This window comes from Equus przewalskii, chromosome 25, assembly GCF_037783145.1.
Source record: "Equus przewalskii isolate Varuska chromosome 25, EquPr2, whole genome shotgun sequence".
Taxonomy (NCBI): domain Eukaryota; kingdom Metazoa; phylum Chordata; class Mammalia; order Perissodactyla; family Equidae; genus Equus; species Equus przewalskii.
The window spans coordinates 41,210,455-41,235,455 of record NC_091855.1 but is presented as its reverse complement, the minus strand read 5'-3'; the positions used below and the strand labels follow the sequence as shown (position 1 = coordinate 41,235,455).

At 58.2% G+C, this 25,001-nt stretch overlaps 2 protein-coding genes across 8 annotated transcripts in view; both read right to left on the bottom strand.

Annotated features, from left to right (window-relative positions):
- Positions 1-11,047, bottom strand: part of EML1 (EMAP like 1) — a 166,918-nt gene extending 155,871 nt beyond the window's left edge. For 3 of the 4 annotated variants that reach the window (XM_070593255.1, XM_070593256.1, XM_070593260.1), the window contains exons 1-3: positions 10,615-11,047; positions 9,601-9,698; positions 7,977-9,418 (exon numbers count right to left, since the gene is read on the bottom strand). In XM_070593255.1, coding sequence (XP_070449356.1) covers positions 7,977-8,004 — 28 coding nt within the window. In that variant the 5' untranslated portion in view covers positions 8,005-9,418; positions 9,601-9,698; positions 10,615-11,047. The remainder of the gene's footprint in view (positions 1-7,976; positions 9,419-9,600; positions 9,699-10,614) is intronic. The other variant, XM_070593262.1, reaches the window with a different exon arrangement.
- A 6,130-nt stretch (positions 11,048-17,177) lies between these two features.
- Positions 17,178-25,001, bottom strand: part of CYP46A1 (cytochrome P450 family 46 subfamily A member 1) — a 31,339-nt gene continuing 23,515 nt past the window's right edge. For 2 of the 4 annotated variants that reach the window (XR_011532776.1, XR_011532777.1), the window contains 5 exons: positions 23,352-23,436; positions 22,581-22,691; positions 18,993-19,107; positions 18,192-18,258; positions 17,178-17,933 (listed from right to left, as the gene is read on the bottom strand). Coding sequence is in view for 2 of the 4 variants with exons in the window: in XM_008519525.2 (XP_008517747.2) it covers positions 17,763-17,933; positions 18,192-18,258; positions 18,993-19,081; positions 22,581-22,691; positions 23,352-23,436 (523 nt within the window). In the remaining 2 variants the exon portion in view is untranslated. The remainder of the gene's footprint in view (positions 17,934-18,191; positions 18,259-18,992; positions 19,108-22,580; positions 22,692-23,351; positions 23,437-25,001) is intronic. The other 2 variants (XM_008519525.2, XM_008519527.2) reach the window with 1 other exon arrangement.

The window sequence follows — 25,001 nt, the reverse complement described above, 5'->3', positions numbered from 1 at the left end:
TCTCTTCCTGTCTCTCACCAGGTTCCAGATCAGAACGTGAGTTGTCTCCTCTGGGGGGCCTGAAGAACTTGCTGCGCAGAGGTGGACGTGTTTCGCCCGGTGGTGAGCTGATTGCATCCTTCACCTCCTGCCCGGCTCCTGACTCAGGTTATGGCTACACAATCAGCCGAGCATCAGATGGCACCTCCGCCAGACCCAGCTCCCACCCAGCCTCCCTGGTGGATGCTCCTGGCCTATTTTCAGAGCTCTCCATCGACTCACGGAAGCTTACAAGTCCAGGAAGCATGACGTCACCCCCTCAAAAGAAGCCAAGGGGAGGAGGCCAAGGAACTCACGATAAGAAAAACCTACTGGTGTCTCCTCACCCGAAACCCAATGATGAGCCAGGCTTGTCTTCATTGAGCGTGTGGTCTGGACACCTGCCTCGTCTGGGTTTCCCCGGGGCTGTGTAGACACGGCCGGGTCTCTTAGCTGCCCCGTCCAGCCAAGCTTCAAAGCTGGGGAAGAGATCAGCCAGGGGAGGGCCAGTGTCACTCAGCGCCTCCTGGTGTTGTTTGTCCCTTTCTAAATGGGCTCAGAACTTGCAGAAACTTCCAGATTCCCAGCTTTCTCCATGTCCTTCCCTCATAACAGCCTGCAGAGGAGGGACTCTAAGCCCAGCCTGCAGCGTCAGGCAGCAAACGCTTGCTGGGCAGCCACCCCATGCCCGGAGCCTAGAACCACCCCACTGGATCCTCTGCACAGCCCATGAGGCGGGCGCTGCCATGGTCCCCATTTTACAGAAGAGGAAACTGACGCTTAAGGTCTCGGGGCCCAGAGGTAATGGCCGATAAGCACATGAAAAGATGCTCAACATCATTAGTCAGTAAGGAAACGCAAACCAAAACCATGAGATCCCACTGCACACCCTCTAGGAAGGCTAGAGCCAGAAGACACGCAACAACAAGTGTTGGAGAAGCTGTGCAGAAATCGCAAGCTTCACGCTCCAACGGTGCGAATGGAAACGGCGCAGCCACGTTGGAAAACAGTCTGGCGGGTCCTCGAAAAGCTGAACATGGAGTTACCATAGGACCCAGCAACTCCACTTCCAGGTATACACCCAAGAGAGGTGAAAACATCTTCACCTAGAAACTCGCACACAGTGTTCACAGCAGCATTAGTCCTAATAGCCAAAAAGCAGAAACAGCCCCAACGTCCACCAACCGACGGATGGTAAATGAAGGGTGGTCTGTGACTATACAATGGAATATTACTTGGCAATGAAAAGGAAGGAAGTGCTGATACAGGCTACACGGGGAGGAACCTCAAAATGTGAGGCCGAGGGAAAGAAGCGAGTCACAAAAGGCCACATACTGTCTGACTCCATTTATATGAAAGGTCCAGAAGAAGCAAATCTATAGAGACAGAAAGTAGATTAGTGGTTGCCAGGGGCTTGGGGGTGACTGCTAATGGGTAGGGGGTTTCTTTTGGGGAGGATAAAAGTGCTGTAAAATTGGTGGTAGTGATGGTTGCACAGCTCCGTGAACATAGCATAAATCACTGAGTTGTGCACTCTTAATGGGTGAGACGTACGGTAAGTAATTCACCTCTCAGTGAGCTGTCACCAAAAGAAAGAAGTGGTGCACTGGGATCGGAACCCAGGACTCTGTCCACGGAGCCTGCAGCCCTGAGCCTCACTGGCCACTCCCTTTCTCCTCCCTGTGGGCCTCGGAGGACCCTGAGCACAGCTTTGCTGGCCGGCTGCCCCCTTCAAGTTCCTGACAGCTTCAGGGCAGGCTTGGGAGCCCGGGACCCCCACATGCTCCGAGCGGGCAGGGGGCAGTGACGCTGACCCTGTGACAGGCTCTCCTTGCTGCTCCGGGGCTAAGGCCACCCCGACAGACCCCACAGGGCCCAGGGCAACCCTGGCTGCGGCCCTCCTCCTGCCGGGGGCCGGCTGTCTGGAGTCTGACACGGCGGCGAGCAGGCCTCCGCCCAGGCACCAGGTCACATCTAGTGGATGTCACAGCTATCAGTCCTGATGATGCCTATTTATGACACCTCACCCCCTAATTTGGGGTCTTTGCTGAGGCTCCTCCTCTCTCAACAAGGTGAACAAGTTTCAAGATGGAAAGAAAACCGAAGAAAGTCCATGGGGGATGAGGGAGTGGCTGTTTTTGCAGGTCCAACCCTCCTGACTCGGCCAAACCAAGCAAGATGAGACGGGACCCCCTTCCCTGGGCGTTTCCCTGCCTGCAGGGGGACCCCCGCAGCCGCCTCAAGGCAGCACCAAGCCCCCTCATCACCACCTGCCTGCCTAAGGAGGCGGGCGGGGCGCGGTCTAGGTGCCTTCTGGCTGCTGCCTCCATACTAGGTGTGTCCTCCCCTCTCCTCTTCTGTGAACCAGATGGACTGGGAAACTGAGCAGGGCTGCTGAAGGCACGTCCCGCAGGAGGAGACTCGGGGCTGAAGCCCGGCTCCTCCCGCACCTCGCAGGCCTGGCAGGGCACGTGCACACGCACGTGCTGGCAGCGCCCTACCGCCCGGGAGCGTCTGCTCAGACCCTGGGCTCGCCCTGCCTCCAGACGTGGCAGGAAGGGTGTTTTTTGCAACTGCACGAGCGCCTTGACGTGTATTTCCACCCGAAATAAATGAGGCAGGATTCCTAGAAGATGTGTTTAAACTTGGGAGAGCGTTCTCTAAACAGTTTGGCTTACAGGTTGGAGCATGGGGCCCAGGACTGCGGGAGCGTCTGATCCCCAGCGCGGAGCCCAGCATCCCAGACCAAATTCCAGTTTTATTTCTAGCAGTTGCGTCAATTAGGGGAAGGGCTTGAGACAACCTCTAGTTTTTGCAAACGTTATTTTTAAGCCAAGTCTCATCTCATTATACAAAACAATGTGTGTTGTTTGTTGCCACGGCCTTCTGTTAGGCTGCAAATTTTTATTTAAATTTGTTTAGTTATATACTCTTAAAGGTGAGTTGGGAAAGCCTGTTATTAAACTGATGATGCAGCTCCTGTTTGGTGGCATCAGAAAATCAAAGAAATAGTGTCTATATTAGTGTGACAAAGCCAACTCCTCATAGTTTTCATTTTCCAATCTTTCTATAATCATGCTCTCCTAAACTCATATCACTTTTTTTTTTTTTTTTTTTTTTTGCTGAGGAAGATTCGCCCTGAGCTAACATCTGTGCCAATCTTCCTCTATTTTGTATGTGAGTTGCTGCCATGGCATGGCTGTGGATGAGTGGTGTAGGTCCATGTCCAGCAACCAAACCCAGGCCACTTAAGTGGAGCATGCTGAACTTCACCACTAGGCCATGAGGCTGGCCCCTATATCCTATTTTTTTTATTATTGACTTCATTGATTAAATGGGCTCATGAACTGACTACCCCAACTCCCTCTTCTGTGCCTTAGCAAACAATAAATCTTGGAACTTTTTAGCAATTAACAACTCATGTTTCTCTTGGTTTTGCTTTTTCTTGCTGGTATTGTGACAAAATCTCTCAGAAATTAATTTTTGTGCTTTGGAATGCAAACTCCAGTCTGTGGGAGAGAGCACGTTTTGAGAAATCTTGCCCCTTGCTTTGTGATTTGCATATGGGGACAACTTGTGAATTGCATTTCAGATGCTTGCCGACCACAACTCACACGATATACTCTAAACATCATAATTAAAATGGATTGCTTTAAAAAAAAAGTCAAATGGGAAAAAAAGTCAATGGGGGGCTGCTATTGCAACCGTTCACTATTGGAGGGCTGTACCCCACCCTCCCGCCATTAGGTGTGGCCATGTGACTTGCCTGAGCCAATGAAATGCCGGTAGTGGCAATATTGGTCACCCTGGGACAGAAGCATTTAATTGCCAGTGTGGCATCTCCGCTCCCGTCTTCTGCTGCCTCGTGGCTGGAGATGTGCGGGTCCACATGGGGGCATCACACGGAGCCACCGTGTAGGGGAGCTGCCCTGAGAGTTACCCAGACTGCAGCGGACTTTGCATGAGTGAGAAATACACCTTTGCTGAGCCGAGTCACGGAGATTTGCTTTTTCCACGGCACGCTGAGCCCATCCGGTGTGACAGAGTCAGCAAAACACAAGGGAGCTGTTCTGACGAATGCAGAAATTTGACATCAGCAGTTACCGATGACAATGGCTATCTGTGACCCCTCTCAGCCACCAGTTTCTGGATTTTATTTTGATTACACAGTTTCAAGAAAAAAACAGATAAGCGGTTGCAAACACTGACAGCTTTGTTTCATTTTTTTAAATATAGTAAAGAAATATATAAACCCTATCTTGCTATCTCAAGAACACTCAATTAGAACGGACCCCATATTTTAAAAGAACAGAAGGAGGGTAACTTTTGTTTCCAAGTTGAATTCCCAACAGCTGCTAACCTGTATTTCTTGTCATAAATATAAAAGCCCCCAAGGGGACTTCCAGGGGCCGTTAGCCACATGGATTTATTCTTTTGCTGCTCGGAGGCTCGCCGGCCTAGACAAGAGCCGGCACAGAGCAGGTGGGGCTGAGGACTGCCTGGGGTTGGAACATGGGACTCCTGCACAGAACCGTGCGCTTGCCTGTAGCATTCATTGCTGATAGACGTGAATAAATAACCTCTCTAGGCCAGAAAGGGCAGGAGTCTTGTCTCAGCTCACACAGCAATGGGCCCCACCCAAACACATCTCCTGACACCCAGCATCCTGGGAGCAGGATGGTGCGTCTATGCTGGCATCGTTCAACTCTGTTACCCAACAAGAGGAGCCGATAGGGGTGGGGGGTGGGCCCTCCGAAGGTGCAGGGTGCCCCGGGGGCTGCAGAACTCAGAGCAGTGTACAAACGGGGTGACTGTGGCCCAGACGGGGGCAGTGGGATTGGTGAAAGGTTGTACAGGAGGAGAAAGACGGTCACTCTGCTGGCTGAGCACTTACTCAGGTTAGGGGCGTCCATCCTCACCACACCCTCCGAGGCAGGGCAAATGTCCACCCATCGCTGAGGCTCAGAGAGGTTAAGTGACTTGCCCAGGTCACAGAGCCAGGGAGTGGTAGACTGGGGATTCAAACCGTGGGCTCTGACGGACCTGCATTCGGTGCTCTGCTGAGAGTGCAATGGCCTATTCTTTGGTGCTCGGAACTGTAAAAGTGCTTAGCTGGAAACATTCCCAAACATGGAGGGAACTGACAGCACGGAGACTGGATTATCTTCCTGTAGAGTTCCCCTGAGAGAGGGGCGGGGTAGACCACAGGTCAAAGGCCGGAAAAGACAATGGACAGACCCAGGATGTGTGGAGCCAGCACCTTCTGGGCCCCTCTATCCAGCTCTGTGCCAGTGCTTACAGACACCATCTCAGGCCCAGGGAGGGACGCAGCAAGGCCCCATCTTACAGATGAGGAAACCCAGCCTCCGTGGGGCAGTGACCCACCCCTTGCTCCACCACGCTAAGGGGCAGAGCCAGGCCCGGAATCCAGGCCACTGTAAGGGGGACACTGTCGCTGGACGTGGCGTGCTGGCTGGCAGGCCTCGGCTCAGACAAGCTCCTGCTATAAATACGGTGCTGACTCCCAGTAACCTTAGCCTGCAGGCCCCCCGCCCCTGCACGGAGCCATAAATCCTGGAGCTGACTCCTGCCACCGCACTCCTGATCTGCAGAAGTTTTCTGACACCCTAACAAGGTACCACATTTTTTTTAACAAATTATTGGAGGCAATGTTGAGCTAGCTGTCTTCAAAATGAGCAGGGCCATTGCTCAGACAAGGGCCAAACAGGCTTGCCTCCTAGATGCTGCCTCCTGGGGTGAGCAGGGTTCGACTTCCTGGAAGAGGGATGTAATCTGGGTTCTGTGCAAACAGGGTCTGGAGAGCTGGGTTTGAATCCCAGCTCTACCATTTAGCTGCTGGGTGACCTTGGGCAAGCCTCTTTGCCTCTCTGAGTTTCCATCTCCTTAGCTATACAGTGGAGTTCATGCCATGCCCCTCCAGGCATTAAACTATGTCCCAAATTGCCAAGACACAGGACACAGCAGATGATTTGGCCCCTCCTGGGCCCAAATGCTGCTGTGGGGTAGGAATCCTAGAAAGACTCGAACTTCAGACAACACACTCCAGGAGACTCCCCGACAAGCAAACATGCACCCCTGCCCCCAGGAGCTGTCTTCATTCCTTCCAACCAGGTTCCATGGCAAGGCCAGCACATCAGAGACCAAAGACGACCCCGCAGTATTCTGTAGGTGGGAAGCCAAGCCCCAAGCTTGCCCACAGCAACCTGCCCAGCCAGGGTGGGCAGAGCCAGGACGATGCCCACCAGCCCCCAACTCAGCTTGCCCTCTCCTAGATGGTGAGGGGGCAGTGAAAGCCCAGTCTTTTCCCAGCCTCCTGGACACACACACACACACACACACACACACACACACGCTCAGTGCCCATTCCATTGCCCCGACAGGCTAAATATTGTCCTGGCCTTCCTGAAATACCCATCTCTACCAGGCTGGTTTTACAAGCTGCTAAAAGCAGGGCTGTGTCCCCGGTGCAGGGGGAGAGCTATTCCGGGTCAGTGTCAGGTGTGGCCAGAGCCAGCCAGAAGGGCCTGTCTGCCGCCCCCCGCCCCCATCCTGGCTCCTTGGCCCTCACAGCCACGGCGGACAATTCTTGGCAGCCAGAGCCGCTGGCGCCCAGCGGGAAGAGGGTGAGGTCAGGCCAGTTTTGTCGGTGTCCCCCTCCTCAACACACAACGCACACACACTCTGTTCCAAATCTGACTTGGCCTGGCCCAGGCACTGGAACTGTCCATCAGACACCACGCAGGCTGGGGCCACACCACGGTCACCCACAACCCATCCCGGGGCCCCCAGGGACAGCTTGACATGCCTGAGATTCTCCGTGGCGGTGTTTGACTGACTCGGAATCCATGGGCCACAGACATGCCGTGACTTAGGCAAGGAGGCCCGGCTGGCGAGGCCGGACCCGGATGCACAGGCCCCAGCACCTCGGGGCTCCCGCCTAGGACCCCCACGTGCTGCTTCTGCAAAGGCACCACTGAGCGCTCACTGCACACCAGGCACCGACAGAGGCTTCCCCACGTTATCACTTTAAACTTCATAATCACCTGTGGGCTAACTAGGCACCCTTACCACTGTCTCCTTAATCACCCGGGGGCACTGAGGCTCAGAGTAGATAAGCCACTTGCCCAAGGTCACCCAGTCTGGAGGTGAAAGAACTGGGATTTGAACCTGGGCAGCCTGACTCTGAGTCCCCGATGTACCCCCTGGATTAAGGTGTCTCCAGCCCGGGCCCCACCCAAGGCTGGTTCTGGGGGGGATGTCCACATCAGAGCTTGTCTTTAACAGGAAGGAGCCAGGAATAGCCAGCCAGGGACACGGAAGCCAGTCCCCACCATAGCTCCTCGTCCTGGGCAGAGTAGACAGGGGGTGCAGACCCCAGAATCTGAACCCCCCTTCACCTGCCTGCGTGCCCGGCCATTTCCAGCCTAGAGGATTTGGGGGCCCACAGAGGGCCTGCCTTGTCCTGGCAGACCAGGGGCTCAAAACTTCTCAGAGGTCCCAGAGCTTTGGGGACTCTCGTGGGAGCTGTGGGCTCCCTGCCACCTCCAGACGAATGTCCACACACACTGACTTGCATGCAGTTCCAGGGGCCTGTGGCAGCTGGAACCCACCCGGGGGTCCAGCCACTGTCCTGTGGGCCGCCTCCGGATGCCCCGGCTGACAGCCGGGACGGGTGCATGGCAGCCAACTGCTTCCTGCTCCGGCCTCATCCACCGGGAAGCCGGGGGGGGGGGGGGGGGTGCAGGAGGACTTAGCTCTGAAAGTCGAGCTCCCTGCTCCAAGAGCACAGGCCCCCCAGGCATCAGGCTGGGAGGAAGGGGGTCCAGCCCACAGCGCCTGCAGCCTGCAGGGACGCGGGGGGGCCCAGCGCCCTCAGCAACCAGTGGCCTTGGCTCTGCAACCGGAGCCCTGAGAGTAAATATAGCGCTGCCACTCACCGGCGGAGGGGCCCTCGCCGTCCGACATGGTGCAGGAGATGGGCAGGCAGCCGGCTACCGGCCTGCAGGACGCAGGGAGCCCTCAGTGGCTGTCACCCACCTGGTGGGGCTTGGGGCTGCCGGCCCTGCTCCGTGTCCACTCCCCAGGCAGCGTCCCGCCCCAGCCGGCCCGGCCACCGCCCCCCCCCCCCATGCTGGGCTGGGCAGATAAGAGCGTGCTCCAGTGCCAGGAGCCCGTGCGATTGGTGGATAAATCTGGGCACTGCCCTCCCCGCCTGGGGCCTCTCCCAGGCAGCCTCGGAATGTTGTCTGAGAAACTGCTGCACCCCTGGGTGCTCAGTCAGTCCCGGAGACCCAGACCCAGCCCTGGGGACCCCAGAATGCCTACGCGCTCTCCCCCTGGGAATGGCTCCCCCCAGCCAGTGAGGGGCGTTTCTGGGCTTAGAGAAGAGTAACCCTGAGTGATGCCACCACAGGGTGTGTGCCGGGTGCCAGGGCCGTGCTGAGTGCTGACACACTTGTTATCCTGCTCAGCTCCCAGGCTACAGGAAGGCACAGCCCCTGCCTTTGACTGTTTGCCAAACCCAGAGCGGCCAGCTCTTCTGGGTGCCGCCTGGGTACCGACTGCTCTATGTGCATTGGGGGGTGGAGGGGAGGTGGAGATGGACCCCATGGGGCAGCCACGTGACTCTGTGTCTGGGACAGAGGGGGTGCTCAGGAAATATTGGTTGAGAGAACATGCCTCAGCAAGCACTTATTATGCACTTGCTGTGTGCTGGCCTGAGAGCCAACCAACCCAGTGCCTCTCCTGGGTCCCCACAAGGGCTGAGTGCTCAGAGGCATCACCCCAGGGCTGGGCTCTGCTGGGGCCCCCAGGGCTCAAGGTCTCCCCAGTTCTGCACGCAGAGCACAGAGGGAGTGGAGCAGCTTACAGAGGAGGCAGAGAGCCTGGTTACCACCCGCAATCCAAGAGATACAGGAAGGCTTCCTGGAAGAGCTGGCATTTGAGTTACATCTCTGAGGGATAAGGAAGTTTTTCTTCAGGGGAAGAGGGCATTCTGGAAGGGAGACCAGCAGTAAAGGTCAGAGGTGAGAAAACTCGACTGGGGAGCAGCAGGGGTCCCTGGCAGGGGCTGGAGGTGGTGGTGACCCTGAGGAGAGAAGAAGGTTGATGCTCGTGGAAGAAGAGGCATCCAGGGCTGGGGAAGTCGGGGGAGGCTTCCTGGAGGAGGGGGCAGATGCTGGTGCCGAAGGATCCATGAGCCTCAATGAGAAGAGGATAGAACAGCATTCTGAGGTATTTAGCAGCTCTTCCCCCGGCATTGAGGCCTTTCCCAGCTCAGAAAGCTGGGGAGTGAAGGCAGGAGGCGCCAGACCATCACATTTCCAAAGGAACTCCCTTCTGGAGACAGGGTGGGGGGAGGACCACAGAGTTTCACCAGCTGTCAGGGAGAACAGCAAAGGAATTCAATCCCTATGAAGTTCCAGGCTGCCTGGCCTTTGCCTGTGCTGTTCCTTTGGTCAGGAATTCCCTGCCTTCCTCCCCACCTCCTCCTCTGGGAAGCCTTGTCTAACAGCCCCTGAAGGTGGGCCGGGGCCCCCGTGCACCACTCCGAAAACTGACCTCACGGGCGCCTGGTCCTGGCTGTGTCCGCCTTTCGGTCAGCTGTTGCTGTTCTGTGTGATAATGAGCTCACCATCACTGGAGGTATGTAAGCAGGGCTGGACAGCCATGGGGTGAGAACACAAGGAGGGAGTTCAAGCATCAGGTGGGGTTAGATGAAATGGCCTTGGGGTTCCTCTAGGGTGACTAACTTGTCCTGGTTTCCTTGGACCTTTCCTTGTTTTAGCCCTGGAAGTCCCACATGCATCCTGGGAACCCCCAGTCCTAGGCAAACCAGGACTGTTGGTCCTCCTGGGTCTCTCCCAACTGAGATTTTTATTTTAAGCGAGGGAAAAAAAGACAAAGCAAGACTGGAAATGTCTCCGGAACCCTGCAGTTCCCTCTCCCTCCCCACCCAGGAAACCACCCCCCTTCTCCCCACCTAGACGTGATCACCAGACCACTCTCTGGAGTGAGTGGAAACCCAGCTGCCTGTGCCCTGGGCGGGTGCGGGGGGAAGAAACATTGCAGGTCAGCGAGGAGCGAAGGAACGAGCCGCCCTGTGGGGCCCCCTCACCTGCAGAGTGGGGAGGGTCTCATGCGCGAGTCTCGAGGAGTAACCGAGGGAAGGCGCAGCAGCACAGCAGGTCACTGTAGGCAGCAGCTGTGTCCCCAGGGAGGACAGGGCGCCCGGGAACCCACCTGCCCAGCCCTCCCCTCGGACTCTGCTCTCCCCAGGAGGGCGTGAGTGGGGTCAGACCTGCCTTGTTGTGTGGCCTTGGGCAGGTTGTGGCCCCTCTCTGTGCCTCCATTTGCACATCTGTGGAGCATTTATGAGCACGTCCTGTATACCCAGCCCTGGCCAGGCTCTGGGGCAGGAGGAATCCCATTGAGCCCCTGCCACCAGGTATGCACAGTCCCATGGGGTCGCGCGGGCAGGGCCTGTGGTCCCATCTTAAGTACTGTCTCCTGCAGCACATGCTCTGGGCTTCCTGGGATGGGCTGGATGGACAGGGAGCACACTGTGGAACTCACCTTAGGGCGGCCCCGAGACTACCGGAGTCCAGTCCAGGGTGCCACGGGTGTGCCCAGTGCTGGACAAACAGCGGGGCTGCAGAAGAGCCCCACCGAGCCACCAGGTGGCCCAGACAGAGGCCCTCGCTATGGCCGCTGCCACGTGGGCTGCAGGACGCGGGCCCACGGGAGCGTGGTCTAATGCGCCCAGTCGAATGCCAGCTCCACCAGCCCTCCTCGGTGACTGGGACACGCCGTCCCCTGGCTCGGTTTCTCCCCTGGAAACAGAAGGGGTGGCGCCTGTGGGGGGCTGCCATGAGCATCAGCAGCCAAGACGCTGTGGAGGGGCGTTCCACCGCCCCACTCGGCAGCCGTCCGTCTGTCTGCCCCCGAGTCCCACCCAACCAGCCGCCCAGGGTCCACCCCGCTGGAGCCGGCTCCCTGTGCGCAGGCCACTTCCCCTTCCTGTGCTGGCCCCAAGTCCCTTCCTGTTTTCTTTACTGTGGGAACATGTGTTGGGGAAAAAAAACAACTCAAGTCCTTTGCTCCTGAGGTCATTGCCGCAGCTATGGGCCCACTGCATGCATGTGCAAACATGTGTGTAAATGTGTGTGTGCCAGTGAGCATGTGTGTGACGATGCATGTGGGTGTGCACATGTGTGCGTGGGAGTGGGCACGTGTGGGAAAGTGTGCATGTGAGAATGCAGATGAGCTTGTGCAGCACATGTGTGAGTGTGGGTGTGAGTTTCTACAAGTGAGCACGTGTAGGTGACGTGTGAGTATGAACCTACATGCGTGGGAGCACGTGTAGGGGAGTGTGTGTGTGCACATTCCCTGTGAGCATGTATATGCATGTGCAGGGGAGTGTGCAAAAGCACACCTGGGGGCACGTGTGTCCTCCCACATGAGCATGTGTACGTGTGTGAGAAGGCATGTGTGTACATGTGGTGTGTACACAGGCACGTGTGCCCTCTGGCTCCTGAGAGCTCATCCTGTAGCCCTGAGTCTCCAGTTGGGTGTCTGTGTCCCCAGCATGGACACTGAGACCTGGCGCCGAGCTGGCTGCCCCCGGGGGCTCACGAGGGTCTAGCACCATTTTCAACTCCTAGGTGGGCACTCGACGGGCAGCCACTACTGGGGCCTGAGTGAGATGTGGACGCAGCCTCCCAGGGCTCACAGGCTCGTGGGGGGTGGCAGAGGGAGTGCAGGGCAGTGGCGGGGGGCACGGGGTGGTGGCCAGTGAGGACCTCTCTGAGCAAAGAGCTCAGGGGCCCTGTGAATGGACAGGGGCGGGAGATACAGGTGGCTGCTGGTGGCCTCGGCAGTTGGCGGGAGCTGGAGTCACTTGAAGGGGAACAGGGCAAGGGAGGTGCACGTTTGCTGGACATCCATGGGGCCAGCCCTGAGCCAGGCCCCTCCTGCCACTCCGGCCCCTCCCTGACACCGAAGCAGTCCAAGTGGAAGCTACGGTCCCACTTCCCAGGGGAGGACGACCACGGGCCCCGCAGTGACTGCTCGCCTGGGTACCCTGTGCTCAGCACCCCCCCCACAACCCCACCTGCTTCCCCGCCTGCCTGGAGAAAGGCTGGCCCCTGAGTTCCCACACTGCTCAGCCAGCCAGCTCTGACCCTGGGAGGAAAGTGTCCCCAGAGGGAGGGAGGAGAGCCAGGGCTGGCCTGATCAAAGGCAGGAGAGGCGTCCAAGCGTGGTGGGGTCAGGAAGGAGGCCCCACGTCCTGCTCGCTGGCACCTGCCTGCTCCACATTCACGCCGACCCCAGCTGGGCCCCAGGGATCCCAGCATGTCCCCCGTGCTGGAGACTCTGCGTTCCTGGGCCTTGGGTTCCCCTCGTAAATGGAGGAAGGACAGTCGTGAACAGGGAGTCCCACCTGGGACCTCGGTGGCCATGACTTGCAGGACAGTGGATGCCCCCACTGGATGGACCCCTGCTTCCCGGGCATGTGGCCTTGGGCAGGTCACCTAACCTCGCTGGCCGTCGGAGTGGGGATGTGGTGCGTGGTGCACAGCAAGGGCCTGCCATCAGCAGCCCAGAACACTTCCCGGGGCTGTCCACTGGCTTCAGTTAAAACAGACACTGCCTTACAGCTCAGGTCACTGCAGACACACCCAAGTACATGCAGCCGGAGACATGCAGATACATGCAGCCTCGCACAGGAGACGGAGAGACACAGAGACGGGGAGACAACAGAAACACAGAGATATACGGGGAGACATGAGTGGAAACGCACGTGGGGTGCACACGCACGTGGGGCGCACACATACGCAGAGTTCATACACACACACGAGGCTCATACACACACATTCGAGGCTCACACACACACATACGCACATGCTCCAGCATAGCTCTGGGAGCTGGTCTCCTTCACCCAGAGCCCCCTTCTGGCCCCGGCACCCTACGCTGACAGCTGCCTGGGTGGCCTTGGACAAGCCTCTGGCCTCCAGGCTCCCGGCCAGGAGAGAAGCCTGGGAGGCCTGTCCAGCTACGCTGGGCGTCCCTGGGGTGTGAGGGTGGGAGCAACTCTGAGTTGCTTGGGGCAACCCCCTCGTTCTGGGTGGGGGCCAAGGAGCTACTGCCATTTGGTGTGGGTGGGGGCGGCTGGGGGCAGGGAGCTCATGGGCTGGCCTCTGAGGCTCTGGCCTCCTCCTGGAGCTCCTGGCCACCAGCGGGGGTGAGGCTCCCCAGGCACAGGGAGGCCCTACGACCTCCTGGGGCCGTGTCTGTAGAAAGGGGCCTGGGCTTACAGTACAACCAGGCCCAGGGCTGGCCACGAAGTGGGTGCTCAACCGTGAGCTGGCACCATTGTCAGCGTCATTGTGACTATCATCATGGACTCCTCCTCATCCAGGGTCCCACTCACCCTGGGCCCAGTGTTACCCAAAGGGCTTAGACGTGGGCCCTACCCATGGGCTGGGGACTAAGGGGCCTGTTAGAGTGGCTGTCATCATCCCCCTCTGCACCCTAAAACCCAAACCAGCAGAGGAGCTGAGCCGGGGGTGGGGGGAGGTGGGGGGGAACAGACGAGCCTTTTGTCCCCACCCACCCAGCACTGACCTAGGACCCTCCACACCCTGTAGGAGGCGAGGCTCCTACAGCAAAGGCCCCAGTGTCCCCCAGCCCCTGCTGGCCTCACTGCCCAAGGCCCATGGAGCCTCCTCCAGGGCAGGCCGGGGAGCTAGACACACAGGGTGGGGCCGCCAGCGAGCCAGCCCAGAGCGGGAGGCTCGGGGCCTCCTCTGGCTTCCACCCTCCGAGTGCCACCTCAGGGACCGGCAGACTCACTCCTGGCTACCCAAGCTGCCTCCCGCTGAGCTGACTGCTCTGCCTGGTTGGCCCAGGGTCCTGCCCACCAGCAAGGGCTGCCTAAGGTGGGCAACACCCGGAGGGTCACTATGGCTTCCTCAAGTGAGAAGAAAGTGCGAATTCTGGGAGGAACATGTTTGTAAAGCTCCTGGCCAAGGAAGGGCCTGGACTCCATCCATCCCAGCCCGGCCCGGCTGCAGAGAAATGACCCTCCCGAAGTAAGCGCCCCTCGACTGCCAGAAATACCCCGTGTCTGCCCCCTCCTCTGGATGGGCTTATTTTTGGACGTCCAGACAGAGACGCCCAAGGCTGTCTGGAGCCCAGGGTGAGTCTGGGCAGACAAGAGGACTTAGGAGTCACCCCAGGGAGTCGCGAACCTCCTCTAGGTCACGTTCTCCTCAGGAAGCCAGCTGAGGATGCGGGATTCTTGCCCCAGAGAAAAGCAAACATCCATGCAGAAGGGATGAAATGCACGAAGAGCCACCAGCTTGAGCCCCTCTGGCCCCCAGAGGTCCCCTCCAGGCGGCCCCCATCCAGGCGACCACCCCCGCTCTCACGGTCATCCTGTGTTTGTGGGGTCCACCTGGGCTGGATGGACCATCCTGACTCCGGACCAGTGTAGAGGACACCAGGCCCACTCGGCCAAGACAACCAGGAGGGGTTGAGCTCCATCCACAACCTTCCAGGTGGGCAGCTAATTGTGGTCCTCTGCCCACCCACATTGGCTGCCCCTGACGTCCAGCAGGGCCACTCCAGAGCCAGCCTCCTGTCCCAGTGCCCAGAACATAGAGGAAGAAATCCTCCCACTGCATCAGGCTGGGCAAGCTTCTTGCCCTCCTGACCAGGCAGGCCAAGGCTCCCGCCACCACCCCCCAACCAGGCCTGGGCTACAAGCCACCCCAAGGGTCCCTCATCACCAGCCTTCAGGCCTCTGGGGCCGAGGACACCGGAGGTGGCTTCCGCTCAGCATAGAGCACTTTAACTGGCGAGCAGCTCAGCCCTGAGGGATCACGAGGCACCCCCGGCCCCCAGGCAGCGGGAAGCAGCCTGCATCCCGGCCCGTCCTCTGTGCGTTTCTCCACCGCAGGACTTTCCTTGCCAAAGCTGCCCCTTCCGGCGAGGCCCCTCGGCCGGCCAGCCAGCCTCCCACCTCCAGACCCGGGCCCATGGCTGGAGAGGTGAGGGGGCACCGCCGAACGATCGCCGCTCCCCCGCCTGCGTGGCACTGTCCTTGCCGCCCCCGCCAGCTGCCTGACGCTCGCCGCGCCTTGGTGGCCTCATCTGGGAAATGGGGACGGTGATGCTCACGTCCCCTTTCCCTCCCCCGCCGCGGTCAACGGACGTCCCAGACCCCCGGCGCCTCGGCGGGGCGAGGTCTGCACCCTCCCGCTCTGACCCCGCCGCCAGGAGGCTCGGGCCCCGCCCCTCCGGCCCGCAGGGCCCTCTGCCGGGTCGGGACGCGCCGCCCACCCTGCCTGCGGCGGACGCGCGGGCCCGAGCGCTGCGGCGGGGCGCCCCTGTGTGGCCCCCCTGGGAACTGCACCGCCTGGCCTCCCAGGAAAGCCCTTCCCCCGAGGTGACAGCAGTAAAGATGCCACCGCCAGTGACAGGTACAGCTGGCGGGTCTGCAGCACTGACATTGACAGGCTCTGTGCTAAGCACCATCCACTTAGCGCTCTGAATTCTCCCACCAACCCTAGGATGTGGGTTCTATTGTTTGTCCTCCCTTACAGACGGGGAAACTGAGGCCCGAGCCACACAGCCAGTGACAGGTGAGGGTAGGATTTGACCCCAGGAGGTGTGGCTGCAGAACCTTAGGCTTAATCTCATCCATCCTGCCTGGGCCCCAGGGGTTGACACCAGCCCAGTGCTCACTGGGGTCTCCTGGGGGACTGGTGTGTGGGCCAGGTGTGGAAGGAATGGGGTGCGGGGAGCTGGTGAATCTCAGGGAGGGGATGCAGAGGGCAGGGGTGGTCACAGGGTGGTCCCCAGGAGCAGTGCAGGGCCAAGGGCCTGGGAACTAGTTGAGAGGAGACAGTGGCATTTGGGTGGCCATGGGATGGGGTTGCTTCTGTGCGGGGCAGAGACGAGCAAGGAGTGGGTTCAACCATGCAGCTGGAGGAAGGGCCCAGCCACACCATTCTCAGAGCCCCGGGAGGCTCTGGGGCCCCCAGTCAGGGAACTGGAAACAGAGAGGGTGGGATGTAGCTTGATAAGGGCCCAGCAGAGCGCTCAGATGGGGCAGGAGGCTGGGGGGGGGGGGGGGCGCAGGAGGACCCTCACTCTGCAAGGAATCCGCAGGAACAGAGGCATCCTGGAGGCCCAGAGGCTCAGGTGGAGCTACTAGTGTGGCTCCCATGGCCAGCCTGGGCTGGGGAGACCAGGGGCCTCTCTCCCAGTCCACTGCACCCACCTGGACCCAGCATGTGACTTCCTTCCTTGAATCTCAGTTTCCTCTCTGCTACATTGGAAGATGCCTTGGAACTGTCATTCAAGACTGTGCCAAGGACCTGGGAGAGGACATACAGCAAGAGCCAGCTGGAATCCATGCCCTCCCCCAGGTGGGGGCGGACCCTCTCCAGAGAACGGACCCCAGGCTGCGGGCGAGGGCAGTGCATTCTCTCTGTGCGCAGACAAGCTCCCAGGTGCTAAAGGAGAAACTCAGGGCAGGTACCTTTCCTTGGATGGGCCCAGAGGACACAGCCTGCCGTATTTACTGCCCCCTCTCCACCCCTAGGCCCTGCAGAGGAGGGGACGGCTTCTTCTACCCACCCGCCACTGTGAGAGTCACAGTGTCACCACTCGGGGCCGGGCAGGGAGGACCAGCCCTGTGCCAGCAGGTGCAGAGCATGCCAGCGGGCGTGAGACCGGGTATGCGTGCTCAGCTCTGCCCAGCTGCCCCCAAGTGAGGGCCCAGGGGCTCCGGCCTCTGTGGGGCCACCTGGGGCATCAGCGCCTTTGTCAGGAGTGGACTAGACCATGCAGGCTCCAGGGCCCCAACGCTCTCCAACCAAGCTCTCAGAACTGGTCCCCTGCCTATCATCCCAACCTCATAGCACACCCAGGATCATGGGCTTCATAGAACACAAAGAACAGGCTTCTGCTAACACAGGGCTCTCCTGGTCACCTGGGCATTGCCCGAGCCTCTCCAGGGGCAGCTTCCAGAGTCGCGCCAGCCCTTAGAGAGCCTGGCCTCAGCATCACCTCCATCTTATAGACAAGCAAACTGAGGCCAGAGTGCCCTGGTCTGGTCTGGCCGTTCATTCATGCACTCAACACATATTTATTGAGCATCGACCCTGTGCCAGGCCCTGGTGGGCATGAGGGGCTCAGAGACAAATCACACGCAGACCCCGCCCGAAAGGTGTTCACAACCTGGCAGGGCGGTCAGTCACATCAAAGGACACTCACGATACAGTGTGGTCAGTGTGGTGTTAGAGGTAGCACAGGTGACCAAGGGAGTACAGGGGAGGAGCCCCTGGCCCGGCCGGGGGTGGCAGGGATGGCTTCCTGGGGGAGGTGACACCCAAAGAGGGCTTTAGGGAGTGAGCAAAAGTTAGGGTGTCTCAGCAGAGGGAGTGGCCTGTGCGAAGAGGTGGGGGGGAGACGACCACACATCTGGGCGGCAGCTGGGAGTTAGGCAGGGCCGGTCCAGGAGAGGCAGTGGAGTTAGCAGCAGACAGGGAGTGCTGAGGGTGTGAAGCAGGCGGCGGTTGGCAGAGGGCCCACTGGGAGCCGGCGTGGAGGGCGCCCCGAGAAGGGGGCAGGAGAGCAGGGCGGGAGGCAGTGGGGTTACAGGGGAGGGCGGGCATGGCCTTGCCCAGGAGTCCATCCTGCCCCAGGCTTCCTCAGCAGGGGGGGGGCGGGGGCGCAGGCTGCCAGCCCCGGGGCTGCAGGGTGCACAGCACGGGGTCCAGTGGCTTGAGCGTGGCCTGCTCCTGCAGCCCGAAGCGCTGCCCGGGCACCAGCCGGAACTCGAGCCTCTGCAGCAGCTTGGCCATGACCACCTTCACCTCCATCTGTGCACACAGGGGGCGGGGGGGCAGGGGGGTCAGTGAGCAGTGAGCGCGGGTCAAAGAAACAAGGAAGGTCAAAGAAACGAAGGAGGGTGGTGGAGGTGGGTCATGGAGCTGCGAATGCCACGGCCACTGTGGCTGCTGGGTGCCCAGCCCCCAGCCCAGGGGGGCCCTGACCAGGGCCCTGCAGTGCTTTGTGGCCCAGGACAACTGACACCCCTGCAGTCGCTCTGGACAGAAAACCCAGCCCGGGCCGCCTACCTGAGCAAACTGCTGCCCGATGCAGGAGCGGGGGCCCAGCGAGAAGGGGAAGTAGGTGAAGCGAGGCCTGCGGGCAGAGAGGCGTCAGGAGGCGGCAGCCCCAGGCGCCAACGACAGAACGTCCCTTGCTGATGGCCAGCTTGGGGCCAGGCTGGTGTTTGCACACGCCGAAAGCAGCAACAGCCGAGGCCACCAAGCTCTGGCTCAGCATTTCCCCATTTTCTCCTCCTCCTGAGCCTTCCAGAAGGAGCTGCCATCATCCCACTTTCAAAGATGGAGGAGCTGAGGCTCAGAGGGGCAAAGCCACCCGCCCAGGGTCCTCTGTCACCTGCTCATCCAGCCAGTCCCCTGTCCAATTCTGGGCAGAGTCTGGGTCTGGACTCAGGTGGTCTGTCCCTGGAGCCAAGCTCCCCCCACTGCTGCTTCAGTATTTTCATGCAGCAACCTCCAGGTGGGGCCTCTGGCATTCCCATTTCTCAGATAGGCGCATCAAGGCCTGGGAGGTGGAGTCACTTGCCCATGTCACACGGCTTCCCTGTATAAGGGACTGGTTATGAGAAAGGGCTTTAAAACCAGTCTGAGCTGGGCTCAAACCCCAGCTCTGTTGCTTACTGGCTGTGTGCCCTTGGGCAAGTTACCTAACCTCTCTGAGCGGCGATTGCCTCCACTGTAAAGGGGGCAGAGTGGGGATCTAGAAGGCTATGTGGGCTCAGTGGACCCTGGCAGCTCAGAACAGAGGCTGCTGAGACCGCCCTTCTCCCACCAGGCTTCTGCTCGTGGACAGCTCGACGGGAGACTTACTTGGGTGCTTTGGGGCTGAAGCGATCGGGGTTGAAAGTCAGCGGGTCCTCAAAGTATGTGTCCATCCGCCCCATGACGTAGGTGCTGAACTGCCAGGCACAGGATCCGCTTGTCTCTGGTTCCAAGGATTGGTCCCCTTGCACCTCCCCGACCCGCTGTGGCCACTCAATGGGGTGACTTGGAGCAGAGCAGCCCCCGACCCTGCCACCCCCGACCCCTGCTCTACTCCACCCACCGGTCTCCCCACCCACCCATCTGGGCCAGTGTGGGATTCCACTGGCCCCTGAAAAGTCTCTAAGAGGAAGAAAGGGGACAGCCCAACGTGCCAGCGACCAGCTAGGCGTGCTGCATGATCCCAGGCCTGGCCCCGCCCTCCGGGGGAGCTCCAGTTATCCCTGTTTTACAGATGAGGAAACTGAGGCTCAGAGAATGGTCCATGACTTTCCTGAAGTTACCTGGCAAGTAAGTGGCCAAACTGAGATTCAAACCGTGAGGCCTTCTTTCTCAAGGTCCCTGAGAGCTGTTGTTATTCAGGTTCTCTTCCTCGCTAGGCTGGCTTCAGTGAGGGTGGGGTCGGGGAGCTGCAGACCCCCGCTAGCCTTTCACTAGCATGCATGGTGCCTTCTGACTGGGGTTACTGGTCTGTGCGCCTGGCCCCCAGGGGCCATCCACACCCTCCTCATTGAGACCCTGGGTGCTGGCCTCCGCGTCTTCCACCTCCATGCTAAGTACCTTGCTGAGCCCGCTCTGCCCCAGCTCTCTGTGCTGAGTCCAGGGCAGCCGGGGGTGGAGGCAGGGTCTGCAGCTGAGGTCTGAAAAGTAAGTGGGAGCAGAGGGTGGCAGAGGTCGCCTACCACGTGCCAGGGGTTTTGCTAGACATGTGAGTACATTATCATGTTGACTCTTCTCCATACACTGTGACTCAGGCACCATCTTCCCTGTCTTACAAGGATGACACTGGGTCCCAGGGATTCAGGGTCTCACCTGAGATGACCCAGCTGGCCAGGAGCAGGGCTGGGATTGGAGCCTGGGCCTGCCCGCTCAAGGCGCACAGGATCGCGCAACTGGGCAGAGAGTCAGCACAAGGCTCGCCCTGCCAGATGTAAGGCATTCTAAAGAGATGGTTGTTAAGGCAGGTGGCGTTGGTGCAGGGGTGTTAAAAAAAAAAAAAGAGCAGATAGACTGAAGAAACACACGTAGATGAAGCTTCGAGACACACTGGAGAAGGAGTGGCAGAGCCCTGAGGAAAGAGGGGGCTGCTCAACACACGGGGCTGGAAGCACGTCGTTCTCCACAGGTAAATATAAAAATGGGTCCTGTTATGGGCTGCACTGTGTACCCCCAAATTCTTATGTTGAAGCCTTAACCTCAGAACGTGACTGTATTTGGAGATGGGGTCTTTAAAGGGGTCATTTTAAAATGAGGTCACTAGGGTGGGCCCTCGTCCAATTAGACTGGTGTCCTTATAAGAAGGGGAGATGAGGACACAGACACACACAGAGGGACAGCCGCATGAGGACACAGGGAGAAGACGGCCGTCTGCGAGCCACGGAGCGAGACCTCGGAAGGAGCCCACCCTGCTGACACCTTGATCGCAGACTCCCAGACTCCAGGACTGTGAAAAAATAAATTTCCACTAAGCCGCCCAGTCTCTGATCCTGTGTTGTGGCGACCCCATCACACTGATACAGACCCCACCTCATGCCACACTCAAAATCAGCTCCAGGTAGATAAGAACTTAACTTTCAAAAGAAAAATGTAAAATTGTTCGGAGCCAACGTGAGTGAACATCCTTCCTCCCTCAGCCTGGGGAAGGATTTCCCAAACAAGACAAAATGAGAGAGCTCGCCACTGAAAAAGTAAGAGCTTCAGATGGTTAAAAACACCTTAACAAAGACAAGCTAGGAACCTAGAGACAATATTTGCAACACATACACCTGACAAAGGATTGACAAGGGAATTTCGTGTGTGTGTGTGAGGAAGACTGGCCCTGAGCTAACACCTGTGCCCATCTTCCTCTATTTTGTACGTGGGACGCTGCCACAGCGTGGCTTGCGGAGTGGTGTGTAGGTCCACACCAGGACCTGAACCTGCGAACCCCGGGCCACCAAAGCAGAGTGCATGAACCTAACCACTACGCCACTAGGCTGGCCCCAATAAATTAATTTTTAATAAAGGTTTACATAGCAATAAGAAAAGACAGACAACCCGAGAGAGAGAGAGATGGACAAATAGCTCACAGAAGGAAAGGCAGAGCAGAGCTGGTCTGCCTCACCAGTGATCGGGAAAGCGCAAATCAAAACCACAGCGGGTGGTGGCATCCCACACAGAAGAACTCGAAGGACTTAGAATTAGGGTATACAACTACGTACTGGGGCTTTGGGGAGAAAAAAATAAAAATAAAAAAGAGGAAGATTGGCATCAGATGTTGTTATCTCAGGGCCAATCTTCGTCACCAAAAAAAAAAAAAAAAAAAAACCCCACAGCAAAATACTTGCCCAGCACTTATTTGATTGGCAAAAAAATCAAAATTGGACCATACTAAGTGCTGGGGAGGATAAGGAACAACAGACTCTCTCTTACAGCACAAGTGGGCATCTGAGTTGGCACAGCCACTGTGGAAAACAATTTGGCACTAGTTTATAGAGATGACCACTCAGATGTCCTACAACCCAGCCCTCCCTCTCCTGGGTACACGCCCAAGAAACACGTTTGCACGTTGAACCAGGATGTGCAGACAGGAGCACTGAAAGCAGCAGCCGTGCTCATGATAGCAGCAGACCGGAAGCTCCCAAATGTCCGCTGACCCCAGAATCGATGTGCAGTGGTGGTCTGTCCACACCACAGAACATTATACAGCAGCGAAGGGGGGTGGCCTACAGCCACACGCGGAAACCTCCACAAATCTGAGTAGCCATCACACTGAGTCACACAGCAAGTCCTAGAACGTATGACTGGGTGGGTGCGCACACACACACACACACACGTGCACACATACACACACACTGAAGGAGTGGCAAGCACACAATTCAGGACAGCGATTGCTTCCGAGGGCAGCAGGGGAGTGACACCTATGTGGACGATTACAGTCTCGTCTTGGGGGTGGGGGTGGGTTTAGGGGAGGCCGTTATGCATGAATGGAAGCCTGAATGAATGAAGAAGTGAATGGGGGAAGAAACAGACAAACAAAATGCAAAGGAGGTAGGAGGAGAAAGTCAGCTCAGTGGGGGAGGGGGCTGCGGAGCAGGGAGAGAGAAGGAACTGGGACAAGTTTGGGCCAGCTATGAAACTGGGCACCTCCCATATCTGCCCCTTGCTGGCTGTGTGACCTCAGGAAAGTGACCTAACCTCTCTGAGCCTCAGCGTCCTCAGCTATGAATGGGGCACCTCCCTTCCAGAATTATCTGCTGTAATTTTATGCTGGATGGTGTGAAGGGGGAGAAAAAGATCCTCACAGGGTTAGGGTGAGACTCAAATGAGAAAGCACAGGTTGGCCTATGATGATAATGGGGCCACAGACTTCCCTGACCTCAGAGGAGAGCCCCAAATAGGCCACCCCGGGGGCCGGTAGGCAGGGCCCCCACGCACCAGGAGTGGGGTGTTGCCGGGGACTCTGACCCCATCAATCAAGGTCTCTTCCTCCAGCAGGCGAAACGTGCCCCACGCTGGCGGGTACAGCCTCAGCGACTCTTTGAGAACCTACAGAAACCACGCGGGGAGACAACAAGAGACGTCAGGAGATCCCACAGCACATGCCCCGGCCCATGTCTGCTCCCACTCGCCATGCAGAATGTGCACCCACGTCCAGGACGGGGTCCTGGACCCCTGCAAAGTCAGCTTTACCTTCGTGCCCAACCCCTCATGTGACAGAAGAGGAAACTGAGGCCCAGAATAAGGGTGTGATGCAAAGCCGCCACGGCAGAGACAGGACCAGGAGCCAGGCCCCCACCTGGGCTGGCTCGGAAGCAGGGCTCCCACCATCCCGAGAACACTGACAGCTCCAGGAAGGCCTCCTGCTGTGCTTTGTCAGGAGGGAGCGCTCTATGGGGGCCTGGCTCCCTGGAGGGAAGCTCAAGGCTTGCGGAGCCCCGGCCTAGCTGAGAAGCGCAAACACAGCAGCATTTACCACTGGGCAGCTTTCCCACCTGCGCTGCAAGTTGGAATTACCTGGGAGGCCCTGAGCATGCTGCTGCCCAGCTCCCACCCCCAGGCGCCTGACGTCATTGGTCTGGGGGCAGCCTGGGCATGGGAATTTTTTAAATCTCCAGAGGATTCTCAGGGGCAGTGAAGCTAGAGAGCCCCTGTACCACAGGCCTGACCCGGCGAATCGCCCAGAAGCTTCCCTCTCACCGCCCACACCTGGGACAGGTACTGCAGCCTCCCCAGGTCCTCGCAGTCAAGGTGCCTCTTAGAGCCGATGACCTCGTCCACCTCGGCCTGCAGCCTGTCGGGTCGGACACAGACAAGTTCGTCTCCCAGGAGCGACTGTGCCCACGTTAGTTTGAAGAAGGGGGGATGGGAGGAAGCGCGCAGAGAGAGGCCTTCGGTCCCCCACCTGCACACACTGCCCGCCCGATTGTTGAAGACATCCAGGAACCGATACGCCCAAACCAAGATGCCTAGGAAGCCAGGAACTATGTTCCGGGCCTGACAACATTCACCCTCTGTTCGCTGCTTGGAATCAGCTGTAGGAAATAAGTGCACCACAGAGCTGGGTCTTTGCACAAAGGTGCCATCTCAGCCTGGTTCACAGCCAACAGCTGGAAACAGCAGAACGAGGGGTGCAAGGACGCTGGCTGAGCAAACCTGGTGATGAGCGCTGTTAGCACAGTGTGCGGCCCTAAGCGGGGGTCTGGACCACTTCCCACCCACCAGGAGGGCTGCTATCAGACAGAAAAGAGCAAGTGTTGCCGAGGATGTGGAGAAATCGGAACCCTGAGTGCTGCTGGTGGGAACGTAAAATCGTGCAGGCGCATTTGGACAATAGTCCAGTGATTCCTCAAAAAAAATTAACATAGAATTACCATATGACCCAGCAATTCCGCTCTGGAAATATACCCAAAAGAACTGAAAGTACAGTCTTAGATACATATGCGCACACCCATGTCCACAGCAGCATTACTCATAACGGCCAAAAGGTGGAAGCAACCGCAGTGCCCATCAATGGATGACGGGACGGACAACAGAATCTTACTCAACCTTCGAAACGGAGGACATTCTGACACAGGCTACAACATGCATGAACCTTGGGGACATCGTGCTGAGTGAAACAAGCCAGTCGCACAAGGACAGATCCTGTATGATTCCGCTTATGTGAGGTCCCTGGAGGGGGCAGATTCATAGAGACAGGGAGTGGAATGGGGGGGGCCAGGGGCTGGGGGAGGGGACGGGGAGAGTGTGTTTAATGGGGCCGGAGTTGCAGGTGGGAAGATGGAAAGAGTTCCGGGGACAGATGGTGGTGATGGGTGCACAGCCATGTGAATGTACTTAATGCCACCAAACGGGACACTTAAAAAATATTTAAAATGGTAAATTTTATGTTATAGATATATGTTTTTTTTTAGCACAATATTAAACAAAGAGTGGATTTGGGAAGAGGTTACGATAAAGTGGGGCAATGGGATAAAATACCCGGTGAAATTCAGGAGTTAATCATGGACTGCCTCTGGGGTGGGTGGGGCACGGCAGGCAGATTTATTGTTATTATCATCAACATTATTATTATTATTGTAACTTTTCTTTTTTCCAAATTTTTTATAAAGAGGATATCCCTATTAGATATTTTTAAAAGCCCAGGCAACCGTTGACTCTTGTCAAGCAGTCGCCTGTCCTGTGGGTGCTAACGAGTCCTCGCAGCCCTTGCCCTCCCACAGCCCCCACCCCGAGCCTGGGGGGTCTCAGAGTCTGCCTGAGCTTGGCTCAGCCAGTCTGCGCAATGGTCCTCGGTCCTCAAGGGCATGAGGAAATCTGTACCTAAGGAAACCAACGGCCCAGCTCGAACACCCTCTC